At 40.7% G+C, this 21,652-nt stretch overlaps 1 protein-coding gene across 1 annotated transcript in view; it reads left to right on the top strand.

Moving 5' to 3' along the window:
* Tenm3 (teneurin transmembrane protein 3) overlaps window positions 1-17,997 on the top strand; it is a 331,254-nt gene extending 313,257 nt beyond the window's left edge. Inside the window, exons 23-26 of the mRNA XM_071610514.1 lie at window positions 6,639-6,935; window positions 10,378-11,989; window positions 14,996-15,126; window positions 17,185-17,997. Of these exons, the coding sequence (XP_071466615.1) occupies window positions 6,639-6,935; window positions 10,378-11,989; window positions 14,996-15,126; window positions 17,185-17,940 (2,796 nt within the window). The 3' untranslated portion in view covers window positions 17,941-17,997. The remainder of the gene's footprint in view (window positions 1-6,638; window positions 6,936-10,377; window positions 11,990-14,995; window positions 15,127-17,184) is intronic.
* The last annotated feature ends 3,655 nt before the right edge of the window (window positions 17,998-21,652 follow it).

Genomic DNA, 21,652 nt, shown 5'->3' with positions numbered 1-21,652 from the left:
ATTAATGTCCTTTTTTCCACACAAAAGTGGCTAAATTATTATCTCAACACACAAACATTATTTACCTTGGCAATCTTTCAGGATTAAAAAAAAAAAGCAGAGGCTAAATATTGCTTCTAGCTATTTCCAAGAAATAGAAAAGAATCAGTGAGTTGAAAATAGACTGTAGCTAATATCTGGGTCATATTCTGATTCCACTTCAATGGTGAGCCAGGTGTTTGGGACTCCACATATATGGTCTCTGGAACCATCATTGTGTGTTCCCACCTACGCATGTCCCAGGCTGCAGGAGCCAGGAGGGCATGGGTTTTGACAGGCGGAGGCTAGGGAAGAGGCTGGCGGGGAGCCTAGTTCAGTGAGAGGATTGAGAAGGAAACTCAGTAAAACACAAGAGAGAAAAACAAGATTAGGTTAGAATGTAAAGTGATGGGCAGGAAAGCGAGCTCCACAATTCCTTCTGATCACACTTGTGGTCTGTTGCCAAAGTGAACTCTGGCTCCTGCCTTTTCCTCTACTGCACCCGGGAAACGGTAGCTGCCTGCATCCTCATCAGCTGCTGCCACTACTGCTTCTTCCCTGGGGCTCTGCTGCCTTGGCCATTGCAAACTGAAAACTGGTTCACAGGCTTTATCTTACTCAGTTGTCCCTGAAGCAGAGATAATACACAGAGGCAGGATGTACATAGGATACAGGACTTCATCAAAAGATACAGAGGTACAGCTCATATCTGTGCCCTCTTTACCCTACATACGAAAGGAGACAGAGCACCTAATGAGAATTCAAAAATACAGATTCTCGATCTAGGCTCCACTTTTTACCAGTAGAAAACCTGGGGGAAGTCAAAACATCTCTAAACCTTAGTTTCCTTTTGTATATCATTTTATCTAGGTTATGAGAAATTATTTTAATAGTATCTAGATAACATCACAATATTATAATCTATAAATTATGTCTGTAGCTATATATAGGTAAATAAAGTTTCCCCTGTGCTGCCTCTATTTCACACAATTGTTACAAGAATCAAATGAGACAATGTGAAAGTACCTTGAAAATAAAGAGGCACATTTATACAGTCCTTAACCCCAACCGGAGACTCAACCACATGTGCAGACATGGGTCCTTCCTACCCACCAGAGAGTCAACTAGAAAAGAGCTGTTGAGCTTGCTAGGAAAGAAAACATCAGTGGAAACAGGGAAGAGTGGGAAATACTTGGTGCACAAGCTGACCACGTGACATATTGCCTGCTGGTTTTTGAGACAGGTTATATCTCAGTGTATCCCCTCCCAGTTTGAAAGTGGCATAAAAGAATTTTGAGAGAGTAGAGGAAGAGAGAGGAAGCCCAGTCTGAAGTCTCTGATTCTAAATGAAGAAAACACCTCTCTTCAGGAAGGAAGGGAGTAAGGCACACTGGCATAGGTGTTCTTTTTTTTTCCCCCTAAATAGCAGAAGCATAATGCTTCCACAAGGCATTTGAGAAAATATACTCTTTAAAATGGCCTGCTCAGTCACACTGAAAGGAGATTTCCAGCTGGTACGTGTGATTGCTCTCCTAGAGACAATGCCAGGATCACAAAAGAGGGCTTCTTACTTTCAAGATAAGATTGGATGTGCCAGCTCTGACTGCTAACCTGTGGATTCCAAGGGAGGAAATCCAGGGGGGTAGTGGTGATCTGAAAAGCCAGCTTGCGGACTAGAGCTGGAGCCTGCCAAAGTAGGAAAGAGAAGAGAGGGTGGGGGGACCTGTGGCCACACACAACATGAGTCAGCCCTAGAGCCGTTTTCACCCATCCTTTCCTGAGACCTCCTCCTACCTCTCATTATTTCTAGCAGAACATTCTTTACATTTTTAGGGTTTTGACCTAGATTTAGCTATGTGCCTGACACTTGATGGACACTCAAATATTTAATCAGTGAATGAAGAATGAGAAGAGCCAGCCTCACGGTATGGGTCATCACTGTTTCACTGCATCTAGATCTTCCTAAGAGAGGGGCTATAGCACATACTTACGATGTTTGTAACTGTAAACAAACTTAACATTAGATTTAATAAGATAACTATAAAAGTGTGTATGTATAAAATAGATGAAGTTTCTTTAAAAGGCAAGAATTAAAAACGGAAAATTATGTAATAAAATAGCAACATGAAAAGCATTTTCTGTGAAACTGTGTTAGGGAAAGGGGGATAAGTACACTAGGAAATAATAGCCACATGAAATTATGACAGAGATGCAGGAAAACAGCCAAATAAAGACAATGTCATAGCTTACTTATCGTTAGCTAAAATTAAATATAAATACATGCATGGTAGTTCTTATCTTTGTCTTATAATAGTTGGCAAATATTTATTTTATGGGGGAGTGAGGGGTCAAACCCAGGAGCACTTAACCACTGAGCCACATCCCTAGCCTTTTTTTTAGAGTCAGGATCTCACTAAGTTGCTTAGGACCTTGCTAAGTAGCTGAGGCTGGCTTTAAACTTGGCAATCCTCCTGCCTCAGCTGCTGAGTTGCTGGGGTAATAGGAGTACACCACTGTATCCAGCCAACATTCCTAATTTTTATCATGGCTGAATTTTAGAAACAGCCATCAATCAATTACAAAACATAGTAGTAGAATTCATTTTAATAGTAAAATTCATCTCCTAAACATGCCCAAAATTCAGATACTTAAAGGAAAAATTATAGTGAATTATGTTTAAAAGGAAATTCTCAGAATTTGAAAGCCAAAAGTATGTTTGAAGTCATACATAAATATGGAATGTGTTTAAATCTTACTCTGCTTGTCACATTTGATATTTTAACTGAGTGGCCTGGCCTCCAGTTGGAGGCACATGCAGTTAGCACTATCATGGATGCAGAGACGCAGAACAATCTGTAGCAAGTTGATGATCCAACTGGGACAAGGAGAGGCTTGATATTGTCATCATTTGTGCTGTGTCACAAGCCAGCCCTCCCTCTATACCAGCCACAATATTTTGGATAAGTGAGTGTAACCTGGTTGCAATGGCACCCCTTTGGAAAAATTATTTAATATCATCATGATAGTTTTTCAAACATTCCAGAGGGAAAATTATACTGCTCCCCTCCCAATATCAGAGGGATGTGCAATTAAGTGCAATCATGCTGGACAGGTCTTTGAAAATGGAGATTTTTCATGCTTAAGAGAAAAATACAATACAACACCAATGAATTCATGGTGATCTCTTATTCATACACAAAATTTGGGTTCAATTTTGGCTGCACATATCATAATGATCTGATAAAAGGTTTCCCATCTTTAGATTAACTATTCAACTTAACTTGATATTTTTATAATAATTTAAAATACTTATTAAAAGTCTACTGGAGCATAGACTTATGTTGGGCTTTATGACTGTAAAGTAAAACTACAAAAAGATTGACATGTTACCATAATTTCTAAAATCTAGAGTAAAGCAGGACTATGACCTAGAATAGTTGTGTCCCCTAACTGCTGCACTTTGTTTACAATATCCAAAGAAGAAAGTCTTCTTTTGAGGGAGAGATAAAACAGGAAATCTGATAGTATCTTTTGGAACTTTATATATTGAATAATAGCAAGCTCGTGTCTGGAAACTAAGAATGGTTAAGACCTTGGCTTGTATTGGAAAAAACATTCCCAACACAAACTCAGTTACTTCAGTTGGAGAATACAAGAAAGGCATTGCATACAATATTTGTCTGGATAAAAAGAAAAAATTAAAACATCTGTCCTCCTGTTTGGTCTCACAATGTTTCCAGATGCTTCCTCATGGTGACATTTGGTATGGAGACTCAGTGGCAACTCTCTGATGCTTATCGTTTGATTTTCATCTGGAGCTGTCATGTAGCCAAACTCACAAACCAAAGAAGCAAATCAGAAGCCAGTCACAGGTAGAGATAGTGCAATTTGGGTTCCAGACTTGTCTTTTTGCTCTTCTCCCCATAGCAACCATCACATCAAATCTGCGTACCTGATCTCTTATAATCTAACCAGAGGAGATATTACAGAGATAAAGGAGAGTTAAAGAAAGCAGTGAAGGATTGAAATACAAATTAAGATGAATGCAAAGTAAAATACAAACAGATGGGACAATAATGTGGGCAGAATTGTCCATGGAAATTACAGTCTTTCATGGTTACTAATAGCTTGGAACAACCTAAGAAGAAAAGAAGAAGGCAAACCTGTACGTTGGGGTGGGAGTGTCTTAAAACACAGTCTGAGGAACCCCAGAGCCATAGTAAAACCATTTAAATTGTGCAAAACCTCTTCTTCAGGCATCAAAAATGTAGGACAGATATAAGATGAAACACTTGATTCTGCCAGTTATCAAGTTAATTTGACATCGAATTTTTCTACAGACTTTAGAAAAGGTATTTGGAACATTAGCTAGTAGCTTCTATTGAAAGTACACTATTCTGCAAACTGAAACTGGTAAAGCTTCACAAAATTCAAATGAATTTTTTTCTCAGAAAGCCTTCAGCCAGCTGCCTTCAGCTTCACTGCAAGAGAGAGTTTAGGGATCTAGTCCAACCTCTTTATTTACAGATGGACAAAATAGATTGAGAGGGGTTAAAAGCCCAGAAGGCCAGCTAACCCTAGGCCCCATCAGGTTTGGAGATCAGGCATTTTGACTCCTGGGTTCCTCCCCACAAGACACATGAACACACACACTATAATATCCCAATACACACCAATTTCTGCTATAATATAGTGTTGTGGGGTTTGTTTGTTTCCATATAAACTGAAATGAAAAAAATTAAGATCCTTCTAATTTCCATCCAGGCCTCTACCCTTTCTCATTTTCTATAAAGCATATCTTTGAAGGTTCCCCCTCCACCAGCCTCATTTCTTTGTAGCTTAGATTGTTACCTTTGCATGGACTTAACAGTACTCCCCTTAAACAGCTGCTTAGACAAGTTTAAGCCTGAGTAATTTGAATGGGACATGTTTAATGTCAATTATAGAATGCAAAATGTAGATTTATACAGGTTTTACACATATATGCATGTATTTACATATAACTACTGAAGTGAGCTACTGATGTGAGCAGTGTGTGTATGTGTGTAACAGTTTTAGATAATGTCTTAGTCTATTTTCTGTTGCTATAAGAGAGTACCTAAGACTGGGTAATTTATAAAGGAAAGAACTTTATTTTGGCTCATGGTTCTGAAAGTCCAAGAGCATGGCTCCAGGATCTGCTCAGATTTTGGTGAGAGCTTCATGGCGGAAAGAGGAAGAGCAAATGGGCACATTTGGAAGGGGACAAAGGAGTTCACATGGTTCAAAACAACCTGTTCTCAAAAGAATTAGTCCATTCCTGTGAGAACCAATTCGGAATCTTGAGAACAACATTAACCACTCTTAAAGGCCCATCTCCCAATACCACTACATTGGCAACCGAATTTCAACTCAAGTTTTGAAGGGGACAAACCACACACACATATACATATATATAAAACAGATCAGCTGGAGCTAACAATTTTGAAGGTCCTCATTAGAAGATAGTTATGTAAAATTAAGCCTTTCCCATTTGATTTTTTTTAAAGAGAGAGAGAGAGAAAAAATTTTTTTTTAATATTTACTTTCCAGCTTTCCGTGGACACAACATCTCTACTTCACTTCTGTGTGGTGCTGAGGATCCAACCCAGCACCCCATGCATGCCAGGCGAGCGCACCACCACTTGAGCCACATCCCCAGCCCTCCCATTTGATTTTTAACAATCCAAACAGTAATAAAGGTGTGGAAGACCAAAGGATATAATACGGTTTCTGCCCATAAGGGTTCACAGTCTGCCAACACTGTTGGCTACATGTGAATCAGAATTCAATCAGGACCACATTTCCATTGCAATAATGAATGCTGGTTTGTGTATGACTTGGATCATAGACTGTAACAGTCAGATTTAGTTAAAGTCTAGACATGGCACATGGCCACACAGAGACCCAATCGCAACAACATGGCACTGGATTTATATAATAAGTGCAATGTTCAGACTGTGGATATGTGGTAGTGAAGGACTCTGAAGTCCATGCCAGTTAACCAGATGTTATCAAAAGAAAAAAGCATTCTCAAAAAATCGTGACTTTTCAGCACTGGGCCAAAAGCAATGATCATGTTTGTAACCTCCTGCTATTTAAACCCATTAATAATTTATAGTAATGTGGGTTCCAACTTCTACTTAACTGCTGTTCAAAGGGTTAGAGTCACATTAACCACTGTGTTTTATTTAATGTAACCATGATTAATTTACTAACGCAATTATTTTCCAGTGTCTTTGAGGGGAGGAGCTTTGAGTAATTTACATAGGTATCATGTTTATCACCTTCAGATCTTCTGAAAAAACTTAAAAGTGAATACATTTTGGAATTTTTCTTATCGGTTGCTTTAGTTTACAAAATTTAATTGAAATGGTTTTGAACAAATGCCAGGCTGTCTTTCTGCTTAATAAAACCTTTTAAAAGAGCAGTTAATCTACTGCCTGGCACTTGTACCCAAGAAGTTGCTAAATTAATTTACTGACAAAGTGAATCAATCATCATAAATGGTGTTTAAACAATACCCAGGACTCTGAAGAGTAATAAGTGACTAGTATTGGAATAATATGATTTATTTTATCATCTTGTTTGTGTGCTAACAGGTTAATGGCAGAAACCTCCTTTCAGTTGACTTTGATCGGACAACAAAGACAGAAAAAATCTATGACGACCATCGTAAATTTCTGCTGAGGATCGCCTATGACACATCAGGGCACCCAACTCTCTGGCTGCCAAGCAGCAAGCTGATGGCTGTCAACGTCACCTATTCATCCACTGGTCAGATAGCCAGCATCCAGCGAGGAACCACTAGTGAAAAAGTAGATTATGACGGACAGGGAAGGATTGTATCTCGGGTCTTTGCTGATGGTAAAACATGGAGTTACACATACTTAGAAAAGGTGCGTCTGCACAGTGTGGTTTCAAATAGGAATGGGATGATTAGCGTTTCCCAGCAATCACCCTGAGCACTACAAGGTGGGGTGTGGGGACGGTAACATGGGAAGGAGTTCCATTTATTATTCTAAGTATCAATATGGCAGTCGTAGTGTTACAGCAGTGATGAATTTCTACATTAGCAAAGTAGTTTCTCCTTAGTTAAGTTTCACTATCCGAGACCCTTTTAAGTGATTTATGTTGTAAACAAACAAGCACTAACACTATCCACCTGCCAAGCTTGTACATCGACAACATTCACAAATTAGACCTTGAGCTTGTAAGTCATTTGTAAATAATTCCGTGCTGGCTCTTTCATTTAAGAAAGAGCCTTACATTAGCACAGTTAAAGCTGTCAGTTTTGCATTGTTACTGGCAGAGCTTCAACATAACCATAAAAAGCATGTAGGCCCTATTTATGCATTATTAACCAAAAGAGGTTATTTTCTTAGAAAGCCACGCTTTCAGATACTTTGTGGCATCTCTCTTTTCTCCTATATATAATAGATAAGCATTGCCACTTAGGCTTTTTCCAATTCCTAAGAACTATGCACAATACCAGAAATAGAGACTTAGAGTTAGTTGCACATGTGCAAAATGCTGAGCTGTACAATGCATGGCTTGGGGTATTGACTAGGGTCAAAAGGAAATGAAAAGGGAAGAAAAGGGAAGGGATGGTCTCCCATAATTCTGTTCTTAAGAAATGTAATCCACCAAAGAGCATATTCATGAGATGTTTCATTTGCCTTTGAGATAGACATTAGCACTTGAAAACGATGCAATTTTGAGTTCTTTTATATCTCAAGTATCAAAGCCAGTTACACAGCAGCCTGTTACAAACTCGACCCTCAACAGTTGCTGTCTTCACCCTTACATGTATCAGAAGTTACACAGAGTAAGATCTTTCATATAAAATACCACAGGCACATCATTGCTGTGCTCACCTCCCACAGTCCTGTTCTTCATCAGAGGTGCTCCACAGAACCCCTCAGTCTACACCAAACCCCCTCCACATGGGCCATCTCATCTGATTCCAAGTGGCCTATACACAGACTGTAACCTTCCTGACAACCATGTTCAGTTTTAAAGCACAGTGCAGTATTTAAGGCAGCCTCCCAACTCTGGAATGCTTTCAGCCAGGACCATCCTGGCCAGTCTGCTCCTGCAAACCCGGTCGTCTTCTCTCCTTAGAAGAGACTCACCCTTGAAACCATAGATAATGCCTGTTGCATGACAAGCTCTAAATATAGTAACCATTCCACTCCACTGTTGGTTAATTGTTTGCCAAGAGACCATTGAGTCTACACATTAACTTGTCTGGGAATAAATCCTGACACCTGACAGGTATTTTACCCTCCAACCTAACAAGTCCCAAGGCAGCTTCTCTAAGTGGGAAAGGAATAGACTAGAAAAGTTTTCCCAATTTAAGTACATTACAGAGAAGGGTAATAGAAATATGAATACTTAAACTCCCCCCTAAAATTGACTGTGGTGATGTGGCTGAAAATGTGTAAATGAACCAAGGAGGAGATCATTGATAAGAGCCTTGGTCACAAAATGGCAAAGACAGTAACCAAGATCACCTGCTTGTATGCGTGGAGATCAGAAAAAACCAATGAGTCCTTTCTCATTACCTCTCCCAAATTCCTAAAACCATCCCAAACTATTTCCATTTCTTGCAAGGATAGGTACCCAAATTCAAAATTACTTATCACAAAACAAGGAATATTTTACTAACTACCATCGAATATGTTAAGTGACTGCAAAACTAGGTACAAAATTTCTGTGAATTGCAGTTGTCCAAGCCTTCCTTGGGAGAGTGCAAACTTTTCAGGGAAAACTCTTGTGACATTTACTATACAACCCATGTATTAGTCAGCTTTCTGTTGCTGTGACAAAATACCAGGTTTATAGGAGGAAGGATTTATTTTGACTCAACACTTTCAGAAGTTTCAGTTCATGGTCTCTTGGCTCCATTTTTCTGGAGGCCTGTGGAAAGCAAAACATCATGGCAGGGAATATAAAGCTGCTCATCTCATTCATGGCCATCAGGAAGCCAAAAGAGAGTAAGAAGGAGTCATGGTCCCAGTGTCCCCTCCAAGGGGACACCCTCAGTGACCTAACATCCTTCCACTAGGCTGTACCTCTTAAAAGTTTCACCACATCCCAATAGCACCAGAGGCTGGCAACCAAGCCTACAACACATGGCCTCTAGGGGACATTTAAGATCCAAACCATAGCACCCACATACAAAAACTGCCCCTAGGATATAGCCACTGAGGAATTCTTCAGGCATCTATATCATGAAAACTGTTTTTGAAGATGGTGGAAAATAAAACACGAGACTTGGACAAAGGATTGTGCATTTCCATATCAGAAGCAAAGAAATAAGTCCAAGGGAGCATCCGAGCCTATCCCTCCTCCCTGTCCTGCCATCATTCCATTGGGTCTAATGGGGGTTAGAGAACTTTACCAGAGGGAAGAACCACCCAAGCCCTATATTATGATTGTGCTTCAGTTAACCAGCCTTAGGACTGACATTTTCTCCTGTTGGCCAAATAAATGAATGCCATTCATCTTTCAGCAATTACTTGAAAAATTTATTTTTATTCATATAGTTATTCACTTCATAATTCAGCACCAAAGTATATGTAGTCCAGAAACCATTATTATATAGCACTTGGGTGCAAATCAGATTTGATACCCCCAAAAGGAAATATCAAAATGTAGATTTTAGTGTCAATACAGATACATTGTAATAATTTCCTAAATAAATTGCCATATCTAAACCCATATCTCTAGTGAGGATATTTACAGTTCTCGCTCATCATGTGATTAACAGTGTTTGTCAACATTGATGCTTTATGTACATGTTATCCATTTTGGGCTAATTTTATGCCTCCTCTTCATGGCATAATATTTTGAATGTTTTGTTCCTCCCCCAGATACACTGGAAATTAGGACATGATTTGAGTGGCTCTTCAATCAAACAAGGGGGAAAGCCATCCTAGTAAATAATTGCTAATTATGGTTAGGATTGCATTTTCCCCCATGCTATTTTCTCCTTGAAATATTGTCTTTAAAGCAGCTTTGTTCATGCCTGTATTATGACTTCTCCAAATCCATTGACAATCTGCTGGTTGGCTGTGAATGCCTGGGAAAAGAATGGTGCAATCATGACAAGCAGCACATTATGAATCTTGAGCCACTAATTGCAGAACCCCCCACAATTAAGCATCCAAGCAAATTAGGCAGGGAATCGTTAACAACATGTAAGGTCAAGGATAACTCAATTAAAATGAAAACCATTTTCTCAGGCGGAATGTTTCTGTGTATTTGTGGTCACTAAATCTGCTTTCACTTCCCCCATTTGCAAACACTGGATAACACTGTGTGCTCTCTTTACAGTCCATGGTTCTTCTGCTTCATAGCCAACGGCAGTACATCTTCGAATACGATATGTGGGACCGTCTGTCTGCCATCACTATGCCCAGTGTGGCTCGCCATACCATGCAGACCATCCGGTCCATTGGCTACTACCGCAACATATACAACCCCCCAGAAAGCAATGCCTCCATCATCACAGACTACAACGAGGAAGGGCTGCTTCTGCAAACGGCTTTCCTGGGTACAAGTCGGAGGGTCTTATTCAAGTATAGAAGGCAAACTAGGCTCTCAGAAATTTTATATGATAGCACAAGAGTTAGTTTCACCTATGATGAAACAGCAGGAGTCCTAAAAACAGTAAACCTCCAGAGTGACGGTTTTATTTGCACCATTAGATACAGGCAAATTGGCCCCCTGATTGACAGACAGATTTTCCGCTTTAGTGAAGATGGGATGGTAAATGCGAGATTTGACTATAGTTATGACAACAGCTTTCGAGTGACCAGCATGCAGGGTGTCATCAATGAAACTCCACTGCCCATTGATCTCTATCAGTTTGATGACATTTCTGGAAAAGTTGAGCAGTTCGGAAAATTTGGAGTTATATATTATGATATTAACCAGATCATTTCCACAGCTGTAATGACTTATACGAAGCACTTTGATGCCCATGGCCGCATCAAGGAGATTCAGTATGAGATATTCAGGTCACTCATGTACTGGATTACAATTCAATATGATAACATGGGTCGGGTAACCAAGAGAGAGATTAAAATAGGGCCCTTTGCCAACACTACCAAATATGCTTATGAATATGACGTTGATGGACAGCTCCAAACCGTTTACCTAAATGAAAAGATCATGTGGCGTTACAACTATGATCTGAATGGAAACCTCCATTTACTGAATCCAAGCAACAGTGCACGTTTGACACCTCTTCGTTATGACCTTCGAGACAGAATCACTCGACTAGGTGACGTTCAATATCGGTTGGATGAAGATGGTTTCCTGCGTCAAAGAGGCACAGAAATCTTTGAATACAGCTCCAAGGGACTCCTAACTCGAGTGTACAGTAAAGGCAGTGGCTGGACAGTGATCTATCGTTATGATGGCCTGGGAAGGCGTGTTTCTAGCAAAACCAGTCTAGGACAGCACCTGCAGTTTTTTTATGCTGACCTGACTTATCCCACTAGGATTACTCATGTCTACAACCATTCGAGTTCAGAAATTACCTCCCTTTATTATGATCTCCAAGGACATCTTTTTGCCATGGAAATCAGCAGTGGAGATGAATTCTATATTGCATCAGATAACACAGGGACACCATTGGCAGTTTTCAGTAGCAACGGGCTTATGCTAAAACAGATTCAGTACACCGCATATGGTGAAATCTATTTTGACTCCAACATTGACTTTCAACTTGTAATTGGATTTCATGGTGGCCTGTATGACCCACTCACCAAATTAATCCACTTTGGAGAAAGAGATTATGACATTTTGGCAGGACGATGGACAACACCTGACATAGAAATCTGGAAAAGAATTGGAAAGGACCCAGCCCCTTTTAATCTGTATATGTTTAGGAATAACAACCCTGCAAGCAAAATCCATGATGTAAAAGACTACATCACCGGTAAGCTTTTTTAATTTACTTTTCAAAGTGCTAAAGTTTTGTAACCACTGGATTAATACAATAAAATAACTGGAATTGGCCTTTTAAATGTATTTGTCTCTGTGGATTCATAGAGAAACTACAAAGGTAAAATGAAACACGGTTTCTTCCTACCAATGCTTAAGCACACAAGTTTTGAAATGACATGGAATCTAGTTATTTATGGAGGGGAAGAGACACAGGGAAGCAAAAGACAGGATAAACTCAGAGTTCCAAAATGAGGGTTTCAATCTCAACGGCTCTCCTACAAATTGTGTGGCTTTATAAGCAAGGTAATTTTTTGAATCTCAGTTGCTCTTTTATTCATTTTTCCAACAAAATATCTAAGGCGGTCACTTATTAAGAGGAAAGATTTTGGCTCACAGTTTTGGAGCTTCCAGTCCATGTTCATTTGATCCTGTCGCTTTGGGCCTGTGGCAAGGCAGCATGTCATGGCAAGAGCACCTGGAATACAAAACCACTCACCTCATCAGCCAGGAAGCAAAGTGAGAAGAGGAAGAGACCTGGGTCTCACAGGTCCCTTCAAAGGCATGCCCCCAGGGACCTAAGGCCCCAGATCTCAAAGGTTCCACCACCTGGCAATAGCACCACCCTGGTGGAACAGTTCTTTAATACATGGACATTGGGGAACATTCAACATCTAAACTATAGCAGTTGTCTTAACTATAAAGTTGGAATAATAATGCCTATCCACAGGATAAAATATAAGAATATAAGTAGTTTTCCATTACACAGTAATTGCCCTATAACTGTGTAATATTGGGTTTTTAATTCATATTTAAGACTCTACTAGAGATAATTATGGGAAACAATCCAGTGTGACCCACCCTCTCATCCCTGGGAGGTTTTGCCACCCTCTTTATTGCCATCATGTCATGACAATAATGGAGCAGTTTCTCCTCTCATTGCTTAGCCAGTGGATTCTGTTTCTCTTCTTGCTTCTGTCTTCTCACACTGCTGTCTTCATCATCATTTAATTCAATTCTTGCATGATGACACTACTAAAAGGCACACTAGTATTCTACCACTCTGATAATTATCAGGCTATAGATTTAAGATCTTTCCAATTTTGGTGCATGTTACTCTTTCAGTGTTGCAAGAGTTAAACCATCAATTCCCACTTCTGCCACCAAAGAACAACCAGAATATAGGAAAGACCAGGTCTGTACAAGCACTAGCTGACTCCTTCGCTCATCCTTTACTCCAAGAATTCTGAATCCTCCTGCTTTCGATTCCAGTTATGTTGTCATAATTAACCTTTCTGCCACATCTAGGTTTCCTGGAGGAAGTTTCTTTCCTGTTTTCTTTTTTTTGTTTGTTTTAGGGGTTTTCTGTTTTGTTTCGGCTTATGTTGGATGCCCCAGGCTGCCTCTTTTCTAGCTCAGTGTCTGAGGCATAGTGAGATTTCTGTTCTCTCAGTTCAGGACAGCTCTCAAAATGCTGCCCCCTGTTCATTTTGCATCTGCTTCTTACTTTTCCAGACTGCCTAAAGCTTTCCATATCTCTTTTCCATGTGAACCAGCTGGAAGTCCCTTCTCTCAGCAACCTAATTCAGCCACCCCCTCCTGGTATTCTCATCCAGGGTGTTTCAGTACATATGTGTATTCAAATCCCATTATTTGGCAGTACTTTTCAATCCTTAAGATCCTTCCATTTGTTCTTAGGCAGACAGTGTGTAAAGTAGAATCTTTGCCCTCAAGACTCCAATATTTGGAAGAAAAAAAATTTCCCCAAAATGTTAGACTCCCCTGTGATCTTTTACACACTCCCACAAAAAAAAGTACCACTTTCCATCCTATGTGAACAATGTGGGGATTTATTTCTTCCCCACTACCACTACCACCAGCCTATTTAAAGAAGAGAGAATACCATGGGTTCTGTAGGCAAATGGACAAAGCACCTGCCTGCCTGGCGATGAGGTGAGAGTTTGTGCCCTGGAGAAGGAAATAGGAAGCAAGTGGCCCTCCATCATTCTGACAAGCAGTTTACCACTGGTTATTTAAGGGGTGTTGACAGGGGCTGCCTGAAAGGCTGGAAAGCCCACAGCTCCTGAATTCATCCTCTCCTAGCAACGTAGACTGCGGGGAATGCCATAGCAGCATTTTCTGAAAAACATCAAAAGAGAGATGGAACAGCATAAAATATATTAGGTGAAATGCAATTTCAAATTTTCCAGCAATGTGCTTAATATATAAAATAATCTACACCCAACTGTACTCATAAAGCTGCAAGCCTGCTGAGTAGTTCTGTAACATTATAACCTCCAGAATAGAATAAAAGCCTTATTCTGAGCTTAATGGCTTTTGGAGTCACATGGCAATATTTTAAAATACCATTTTAAAGGTTTCCAGGTTCTCTCCCCAAAAAGTTTGTCTCCACCTGTGCACAGCGAGCCTTTGAAGTCATAACTGATGGTAATCAGAACTTCTGTGCCCTTGGCCAGTGTTACCAGCTTTTAGCATTCATCTTTGATTAAGAATCAAGTGTTCATTTTAATACTCTCAATTGAGGGTTTTTATTAATAGAAAATGGGTTGTAGAAGTCCGCATATCCTTGGGCTAGCTTTTGAAAGCTAATAACACACAACTTCTATTTAAGAACAGCCTTTACTAACTACAAAACAGATTTCATTTGTTTTCTACGACGTCTTTTTCATGCTGCTGCACATTGTTATTACCCTTTTCATCATTATTACTGGCACAGGATGCAGTTTTGCACTTGTGACAGCTTATCCGCTCTGAGAGTGTCATATTTGTCTTTTCTGTAGCATTTGCCATAGGTGTGCTATTGAGGTTATTGTCTTCCAGTCTAAAAATAGAGAGTAGGTTTGAAATGGTAGGAGGAAGGCAGACACATGCTCGTTTTCAGATTATTTGTGAAATTAGAGTCTTTTTAAGGTAAGAATTTAAATTTACGAAAGTACAAAATAAACCCTAACACCTTTCATTTTGAACATTCTTCTCCTAGATGTTAACAGCTGGCTGGTGACATTTGGCTTCCATCTGCACAATGCTATTCCTGGATTCCCTGTTCCCAAATTTGATTTAACAGAACCTTCTTACGAACTTGTGAAGAGTCAGCAGTGGGATGATGTGCCGGTAAGAAAACAAAAAGCAGAACTATGAAAAGGTGACAAATGGCTGCTTGTGTCGTATTTACCCATATTTAATCAAACTAACCCTTGTGAAAATTATACCAAAGACACTTTTTCATCTTTTTACCCTTTTAAGGAGGGAAAATCAACATTTCCTCTGCATTTCTGTTCAGCAAACCAGGAGCCCGTTAAAAGGCTTAAATCTCTTTTTAGTGTTGCTAATAAAAATACAGAAAGACATTATCAAAAGGTAATAAAAGGCAGAAGCTCAATTGTGAGTGCTAGGTTTCTACAGAGAACCCCATGAAAGTACATTTATGACACTTGGGACCTGAAGGTGAAGATACAGTAAACAAGAGGGCAAGGGATGCATATTACAAATTGGCACCCCACAAACAATGCCACAGAGTTCAGCCTGTTTAAAATATTCACAGGGTTTCATGGCAGAAAAAAATTAAAACTAAAAATAAAATGTCCTCAGTAAGGCTCTACCAACAACCAGGTGTTCGGGGAATTTTCCTGGAAATAACAAATTAGGAGGCCTGCAACTGTTGTGAGAAATAACACAAGGAAAAGGATGGAAAATTGCAAAGTCAACACTGCCATGTCAGAAAGTGGCACTTTAAATTCCCATCATTCAGTGATCAGAAAGGAATGCACAACAACACGCCAGGCTTTCTAGCTTAGAGCAAGAATAATTAGAGATCAAGAAATTGGGTTGCCCATTAGTGATAAGAAGAAGAGAGTGCAGAGTTTATTAGAAAGATTAATCCCCACAGCAATCTCCTATAATTTCAACGAACACAAAGAGAAAAGGCAATCATGATCACGGTGCACGCGCACACAGTATATATATACACTGCCAATTTATCTATATTCTGGTACATGTTTCATACTTAACATGAAAGCTTCTTTTTTCCCAGCTGTCACCTTTACATTTAAAAAGCACAACCCATCAAGGTCCTGGGAGCCATGTTAACATTTCTAATTGCAAATGTATCTACACTGATAAAGGCCCATGAAGGCATTCTGACGTTTCCTAATATATTTCAACATGCACATCCTAATTGTGTATGATATTCCAACATGTCTGAAAACACTTAACTCTGACTGTACAAATGGACTTGCCAACTTTTTCTCCTAAGCAGCCTTTTAATATGGTTCAAGTTCCCTGTCAAGAGAGGTGCGCGGTAAGGACAGCTTAGGGAATCAGGCAAAGATACTGAGGCTGCCCAAGTGCAGAAAACAAATGTTTCTTTGACTGCTGCAAATGAAACAGATGTTTCCATTTGGGAAACACTGTCCAGACAAACATCTGGTAGTATAAGAAATGGCTGGGTTAAGATGCCCCAATTTGAAACATTTGCCAATGATGATGATCCACTGTCCCTAAGACTCCGAAAAATAACTGTTTTCCTAAAGTAATACTCATCTCCACCTGCCCCACTGCCCACTCATCCCGCTACATTTCAGTTCTGCAATTACACTGAAGATTTTCATCTGAGAACTGGGTTCACCAGGAGAGGGGGCAGAGTTGACTTCAATCAGAGAAAAAGTATTTCAAAGCATATGAAATGGGGCCTAGTGATCTGCCCCAAGGCACCCCAGCCTTTGGAATCTTTCTGTGCTCCTACTTTCTTTCGCCTCTTTGGAGAAAGCTGCTGCAGTGGGAGGGCTTGATAAACTGGGTTCCCCACATGGGGTGAGTATGCCAAGAAGCATCTAAGAATTATAAAGGAAACGCTAAAGATAGGAATATTTTGCTCAGGTTAGAAACTAAAAGAGCTTACAGTAATACATGATGGAGTTCCTTCCTTTAATATTTCAGAAGCCATTTGGATCACCTTGAGAGGAGGGGCACTTAAATGCACTCCTCCCCCCAGGTTGTGTAAGCCTTTCGTCTCTTAAAAAACCAGATGAGGTTTTAATAAATGCCTATGTGCTCTCCACCCACGGCCTCTCGTTTTTTGGTCCAGAGTGGGAAGGCGGCCAGGATTTGCGGCTCCCTTGCAACCAGGTGCCACAATTTTTCACCCGTCCCCTGTTGTGTTTCGTTTTTCAGCCTATTTTTGGAGTCCAGCAGCAAGTGGCGAGACAAGCGAAGGCCTTCCTGTCCCTGGGGAAGATGGCCGAGGTGCAGGTGAGCAGGCGCAAGGCCGGCAGCGAGCAATCCTGGCTGTGGTTCGCCACGGTCAAGTCGCTGATTGGCAAGGGCGTCATGCTGGCGGTCAGCCAGGGCCGCGTGCAGACCAACGTGCTCAACATCGCCAACGAGGACTGCATCAAGGTGGCGGCGGTCCTCAACAACGCCTTCTACCTGGAGAACCTGCACTTCACCATCGAGGGCAAGGACACGCACTACTTCATCAAGACCACCACGCCCGAGAGCGACCTAGGCACGCTGCGGCTGACAAGCGGCCGCAAGGCGCTGGAGAACGGCATCAATGTGACCGTGTCGCAGTCCACGACCGTGGTCAACGGCAGGACTCGCAGGTTCGCCGACGTGGAGATGCAGTTCGGGGCGCTGGCGCTGCACGTGCGCTACGGCATGACGCTGGACGAGGAGAAGGCGCGCATCCTGGAGCAGGCGCGGCAGCGCGCTCTCGCCCGGGCCTGGGCGCGCGAGCAGCAGCGCGTGCGCGACGGCGAGGAGGGCGCGCGCCTCTGGACGGAGGGCGAGAAGCGGCAGCTGCTGAGCGCGGGCAAGGTGCAGGGCTACGACGGGTACTACGTACTCTCGGTGGAGCAGTACCCCGAGCTGGCCGACAGCGCCAACAACATCCAGTTCCTCCGACAAAGCGAGATCGGCAAGAGGTAACCCCCCGGGCCGTCCCGGCTGCTGCGGAGGGACGGCCGCGCCACCCTCTTCCGCGAAGACGACCAAACTGGTTTGCTGCATTTCTCTTGAGCCTACACCACACCCCTTTGCTCAGATTTTTCTGTAGCACAATCCGAATTGGACTCTCCAACACAGAAGAGCCTTCCAGGAGAACAATACTGCTATTAAAAATGTACACACAGACACACACAACACAAAAACAAAGACGACTCTTTTTCTGAATGACCTTAAAGGTGATCGGCTTTAAAGAATATGTTTACATATGCATATCGCTGCACTCAGTTGGACTGAAAGTATTAAAAGAAAAAAATCATAAAGGAAAAAAAAAGGCCTAAACATTTTGCTCTGGGCCATGTGTTCCTTTGAGGCACTGTATTTAAGTAAGATGTAAAAAAAAAAAGGCGTACAGTGTTTCCAAATATTACCGAATTGTCGACCTTTGCTTACAAAGAAGTAGTCTCTCTGCATAGGATGTGATATATATCTCTGTTCATTTTACAATGTGGGGCAAAATTACTGTTTATAGACAACCCAACTTCTTTCCCTGTGCTGCTTTGTAAAAGGACATTGGCACAAGTGACTTCTGCTCCAACGGGGATTTAATAATGGATTTTACAATGCTATCGTGGTTTGCCTTGGGGGAAAAAAACTGGCAAATAGAATCCTTGTCACTGATAAGCAAAGGAAACCCTGATTTTTTTGTAAATTATGTGAGACAAGTTGTTTATGGATTTTTATATGAATTACAATTTACTGTACATCAAATATTAGTCTCAGAGGAGTTAATTTATGTAAAGTGTTTAAAAAGTTTATACTTAAAAATAAAATGATAAAAACATGTGAACCGTGTGATTTTTTTAAAAAGGATTGCACCTTTTATTATGTTATAGCTGTACAGTATAAATTATTATATTGTAGAGATATAACAACTTATGCCTATAATGTCCAGAAGTGTTAATATTTTTGTATTAGGTTGGAAAAAAAATGTGCAACTTTCTATCACTAGATGGATAGGACAGTGCAATCCTAAGTGGGTGGCTCATCCGAGAACTGCTCCTTTCTCTTCCTTCTCTTTTTCATCATGCCAGTGACCTCAGCCGTTATCAACTAAGAGGCACAGTAGAAAACCAAGGCTGGTGGAATGTAACAGAAGTGGGGGGGTTGGGCGGGGTAGGAGGGGTTCTCTGGCCCTCTGTGGCCCTAAAAGTCAATGGGGAGTTGATATAATTAACCACAGGGTTTTTACTGTTAGAGTACTGCCCCTGGATGCTCCATCTCATGATGGAGGAGAGAGACCACATCAGATGTTCCGGAAACGTTTGTGGGAGGAAAGGATCTGATGTCGTCGTGACCATAACCTGTTGTAGTAAGGAGTAGGAAAGATCGCAGACACCCAACAGCGGTGAGCGAGCCAGAGGGAGCCGGTCAGGGTCACTCTGCTGGTCTTGGACGTGGACCCTCTGGTCGCAAGAGGGACCAAAATAGGGATGCAGAAGGTCCTATAAGCCCTCATGACCCAACCATCTTGAGGGCTGGTTTGAATGGCAGCCTCTGCTGTCTTGGGGAAGCCGGGTGGCAGATCCAGCAGGAAGGGAATTGACAACCGTGCCCCCTGCACATTGAGCGTGTGGGCGCCAGCACAGCGCCGTGTGCACTTCTGTGCGGGCCCAGCCGCTCTGACAAATCTCTTTCGTGAGCACCAAATTCAGCCACAAAAATATTTTTAGAAAATATTTCTCAGTTCATTGAGCTATAGTACACACTGTTTTCCTCTATGTATAATGGTGATAAAATATAGCAAGTGAACATGTCGTAAATATAAAGATTCAAGTGGTGTATTGAAAATAATTTTCTAACTGCTTTGTATGTATCACATACTCTAAATTGCACAGTAGGCGTGTTTATTAAACAGATTGGCTGGGAAAGTTTTGAAATAGCTACTGAATTTACAGTATCAGTGCTATTACTGTCTTTGTGTATTTGGTAGAGCATACCGAAGTAATTAATCTTCTAATGAATGCTGATATTTTATTAGAATGAAAGCACAGATTAGCATTAATATTTTTTATCCTGGAAATCCTTTGACAAGTATTATGAAGCCCAAATTTAGAAAACTTATGAGATTTCAAACCACATAAACATGGCTCTGTTTTACATTTTTATTTTTTAACTGTTAACTTAGATATTTGCAGTTCTGTTTGATGGAACTTCTGCAGGACTGTATTTAGCATGCTGTAAGTACTTTTGGGTGAAATAGGCTCTGAGTCTAAATTCTCAGAAATGTCTCTGATGTATTGACCATGAAAAGCTTGTACCACATGACAGAAGTGAAATCTTAGTTTTAACCTCTTCTTGACACGGACTAGTCTTTACACTGGCACCGATAAATGACACATTTGGAGAATCTCCTGGTGCTTCTTTTAGATGAAGTCAAATCAACCCAATTAGTGTCTTGTTAGTAGGTATAATGAGCCTATTTCTTTCTAAAAAGGCTTGTGATCTGGACATGCTTTTACAAGAAATAGTGACCTTGGGGAATATGTAAACAAAAGATCTTTTTCTAAGAGTTGGGGGGGGGGGGGGGGACTGTATAATGAAAAGAATTAGCTTACAAAAAAAGAAATTGATATTCAAAGTATTTTAGGCAAAGCCAGTCAAAATGCTTTCATGATATTTTGAGATGTAAATTTTGTCTGATTTGTATTGTTCTTTTCATTTGCCTTCTTAACTTTATATGTGACCTGAATTTTCCATAACTTGATGACTATAGATTGCATCTAGGCATTCCAATAAAAGCCAACCCAATGTGTGTGCGTTTATACATTTTTTCAAATCTTGGACTAGCCAGTATTGCTTTTGTATTTTACAATGGAGTAGGCAAAAAAAAAAGATGCAGTTCTTGGGGTATCAACTCATCTGCAACCCAGTTGGTAATATCTTTTATTATTAATTTTGTGTGTGCTCACCAGAATGCCTGCACAGGAGATATACTGCACGAAGGACTCTCCCATGGCCTACTTTAGAAAAACATCAAATACACCCCCACAAAGCCAAACACTCTAACTGTAAAGAAGAAAAAAAAAAAAAAAAAAGATCGCCCATTACTACTGGAAAGCAGGCCTCATTGCTGTGATCCTGGCAATAAGTGTGCTTAATTAAAACACTTGATTAGAATAATCAGTTTGGGCCTGATAGGCTTGCAGCCTCCTGGAGCTGTCTAAATCTACATACAGACCGGCTGATTAGGGCATGCTTCGTTCAGCAATTCCAGCTGGCAGGCCAGGGCTTTGATTTTAGTCTGAAAAGGCAGACTTCATCCCACTTGCTTTGTAGTGACAACCTCAACTTGATAACATGTGGATCCAACGGGAATCAGGTCACTCCTCTTGGCAAACTGGTCTAGTTTCTTCTGCTCAAATTAGAGTTTAACCGGTTCAAATGGGGAATCTAGAAAAAACACAGGCAAATTACCAGTCGCTCTCCACACTGCTTTCCTTAAACGTAATGTCTGAACAAAAACATAAAACAAACAAAAAAAATAATGTAGGTGAAACATGTCTTAGTAAATACATGTCTGGGTAGGAGACAGGCTGCAACCACATCCTATGAAATTTGCATTTGTTTCTTTACATTCATACATCACTTCATAGTTGCACAAGAGTCTAACTACCTGACCTGACCATAAGTACAA

This window comes from Marmota flaviventris, chromosome 3, assembly GCF_047511675.1.
Source record: "Marmota flaviventris isolate mMarFla1 chromosome 3, mMarFla1.hap1, whole genome shotgun sequence".
NCBI lineage: Eukaryota > Metazoa > Chordata > Mammalia > Rodentia > Sciuridae > Marmota > Marmota flaviventris.
Note: the sequence above shows the minus strand (reverse complement) of the source record. Positions and strands in the feature narration are given on the sequence as shown.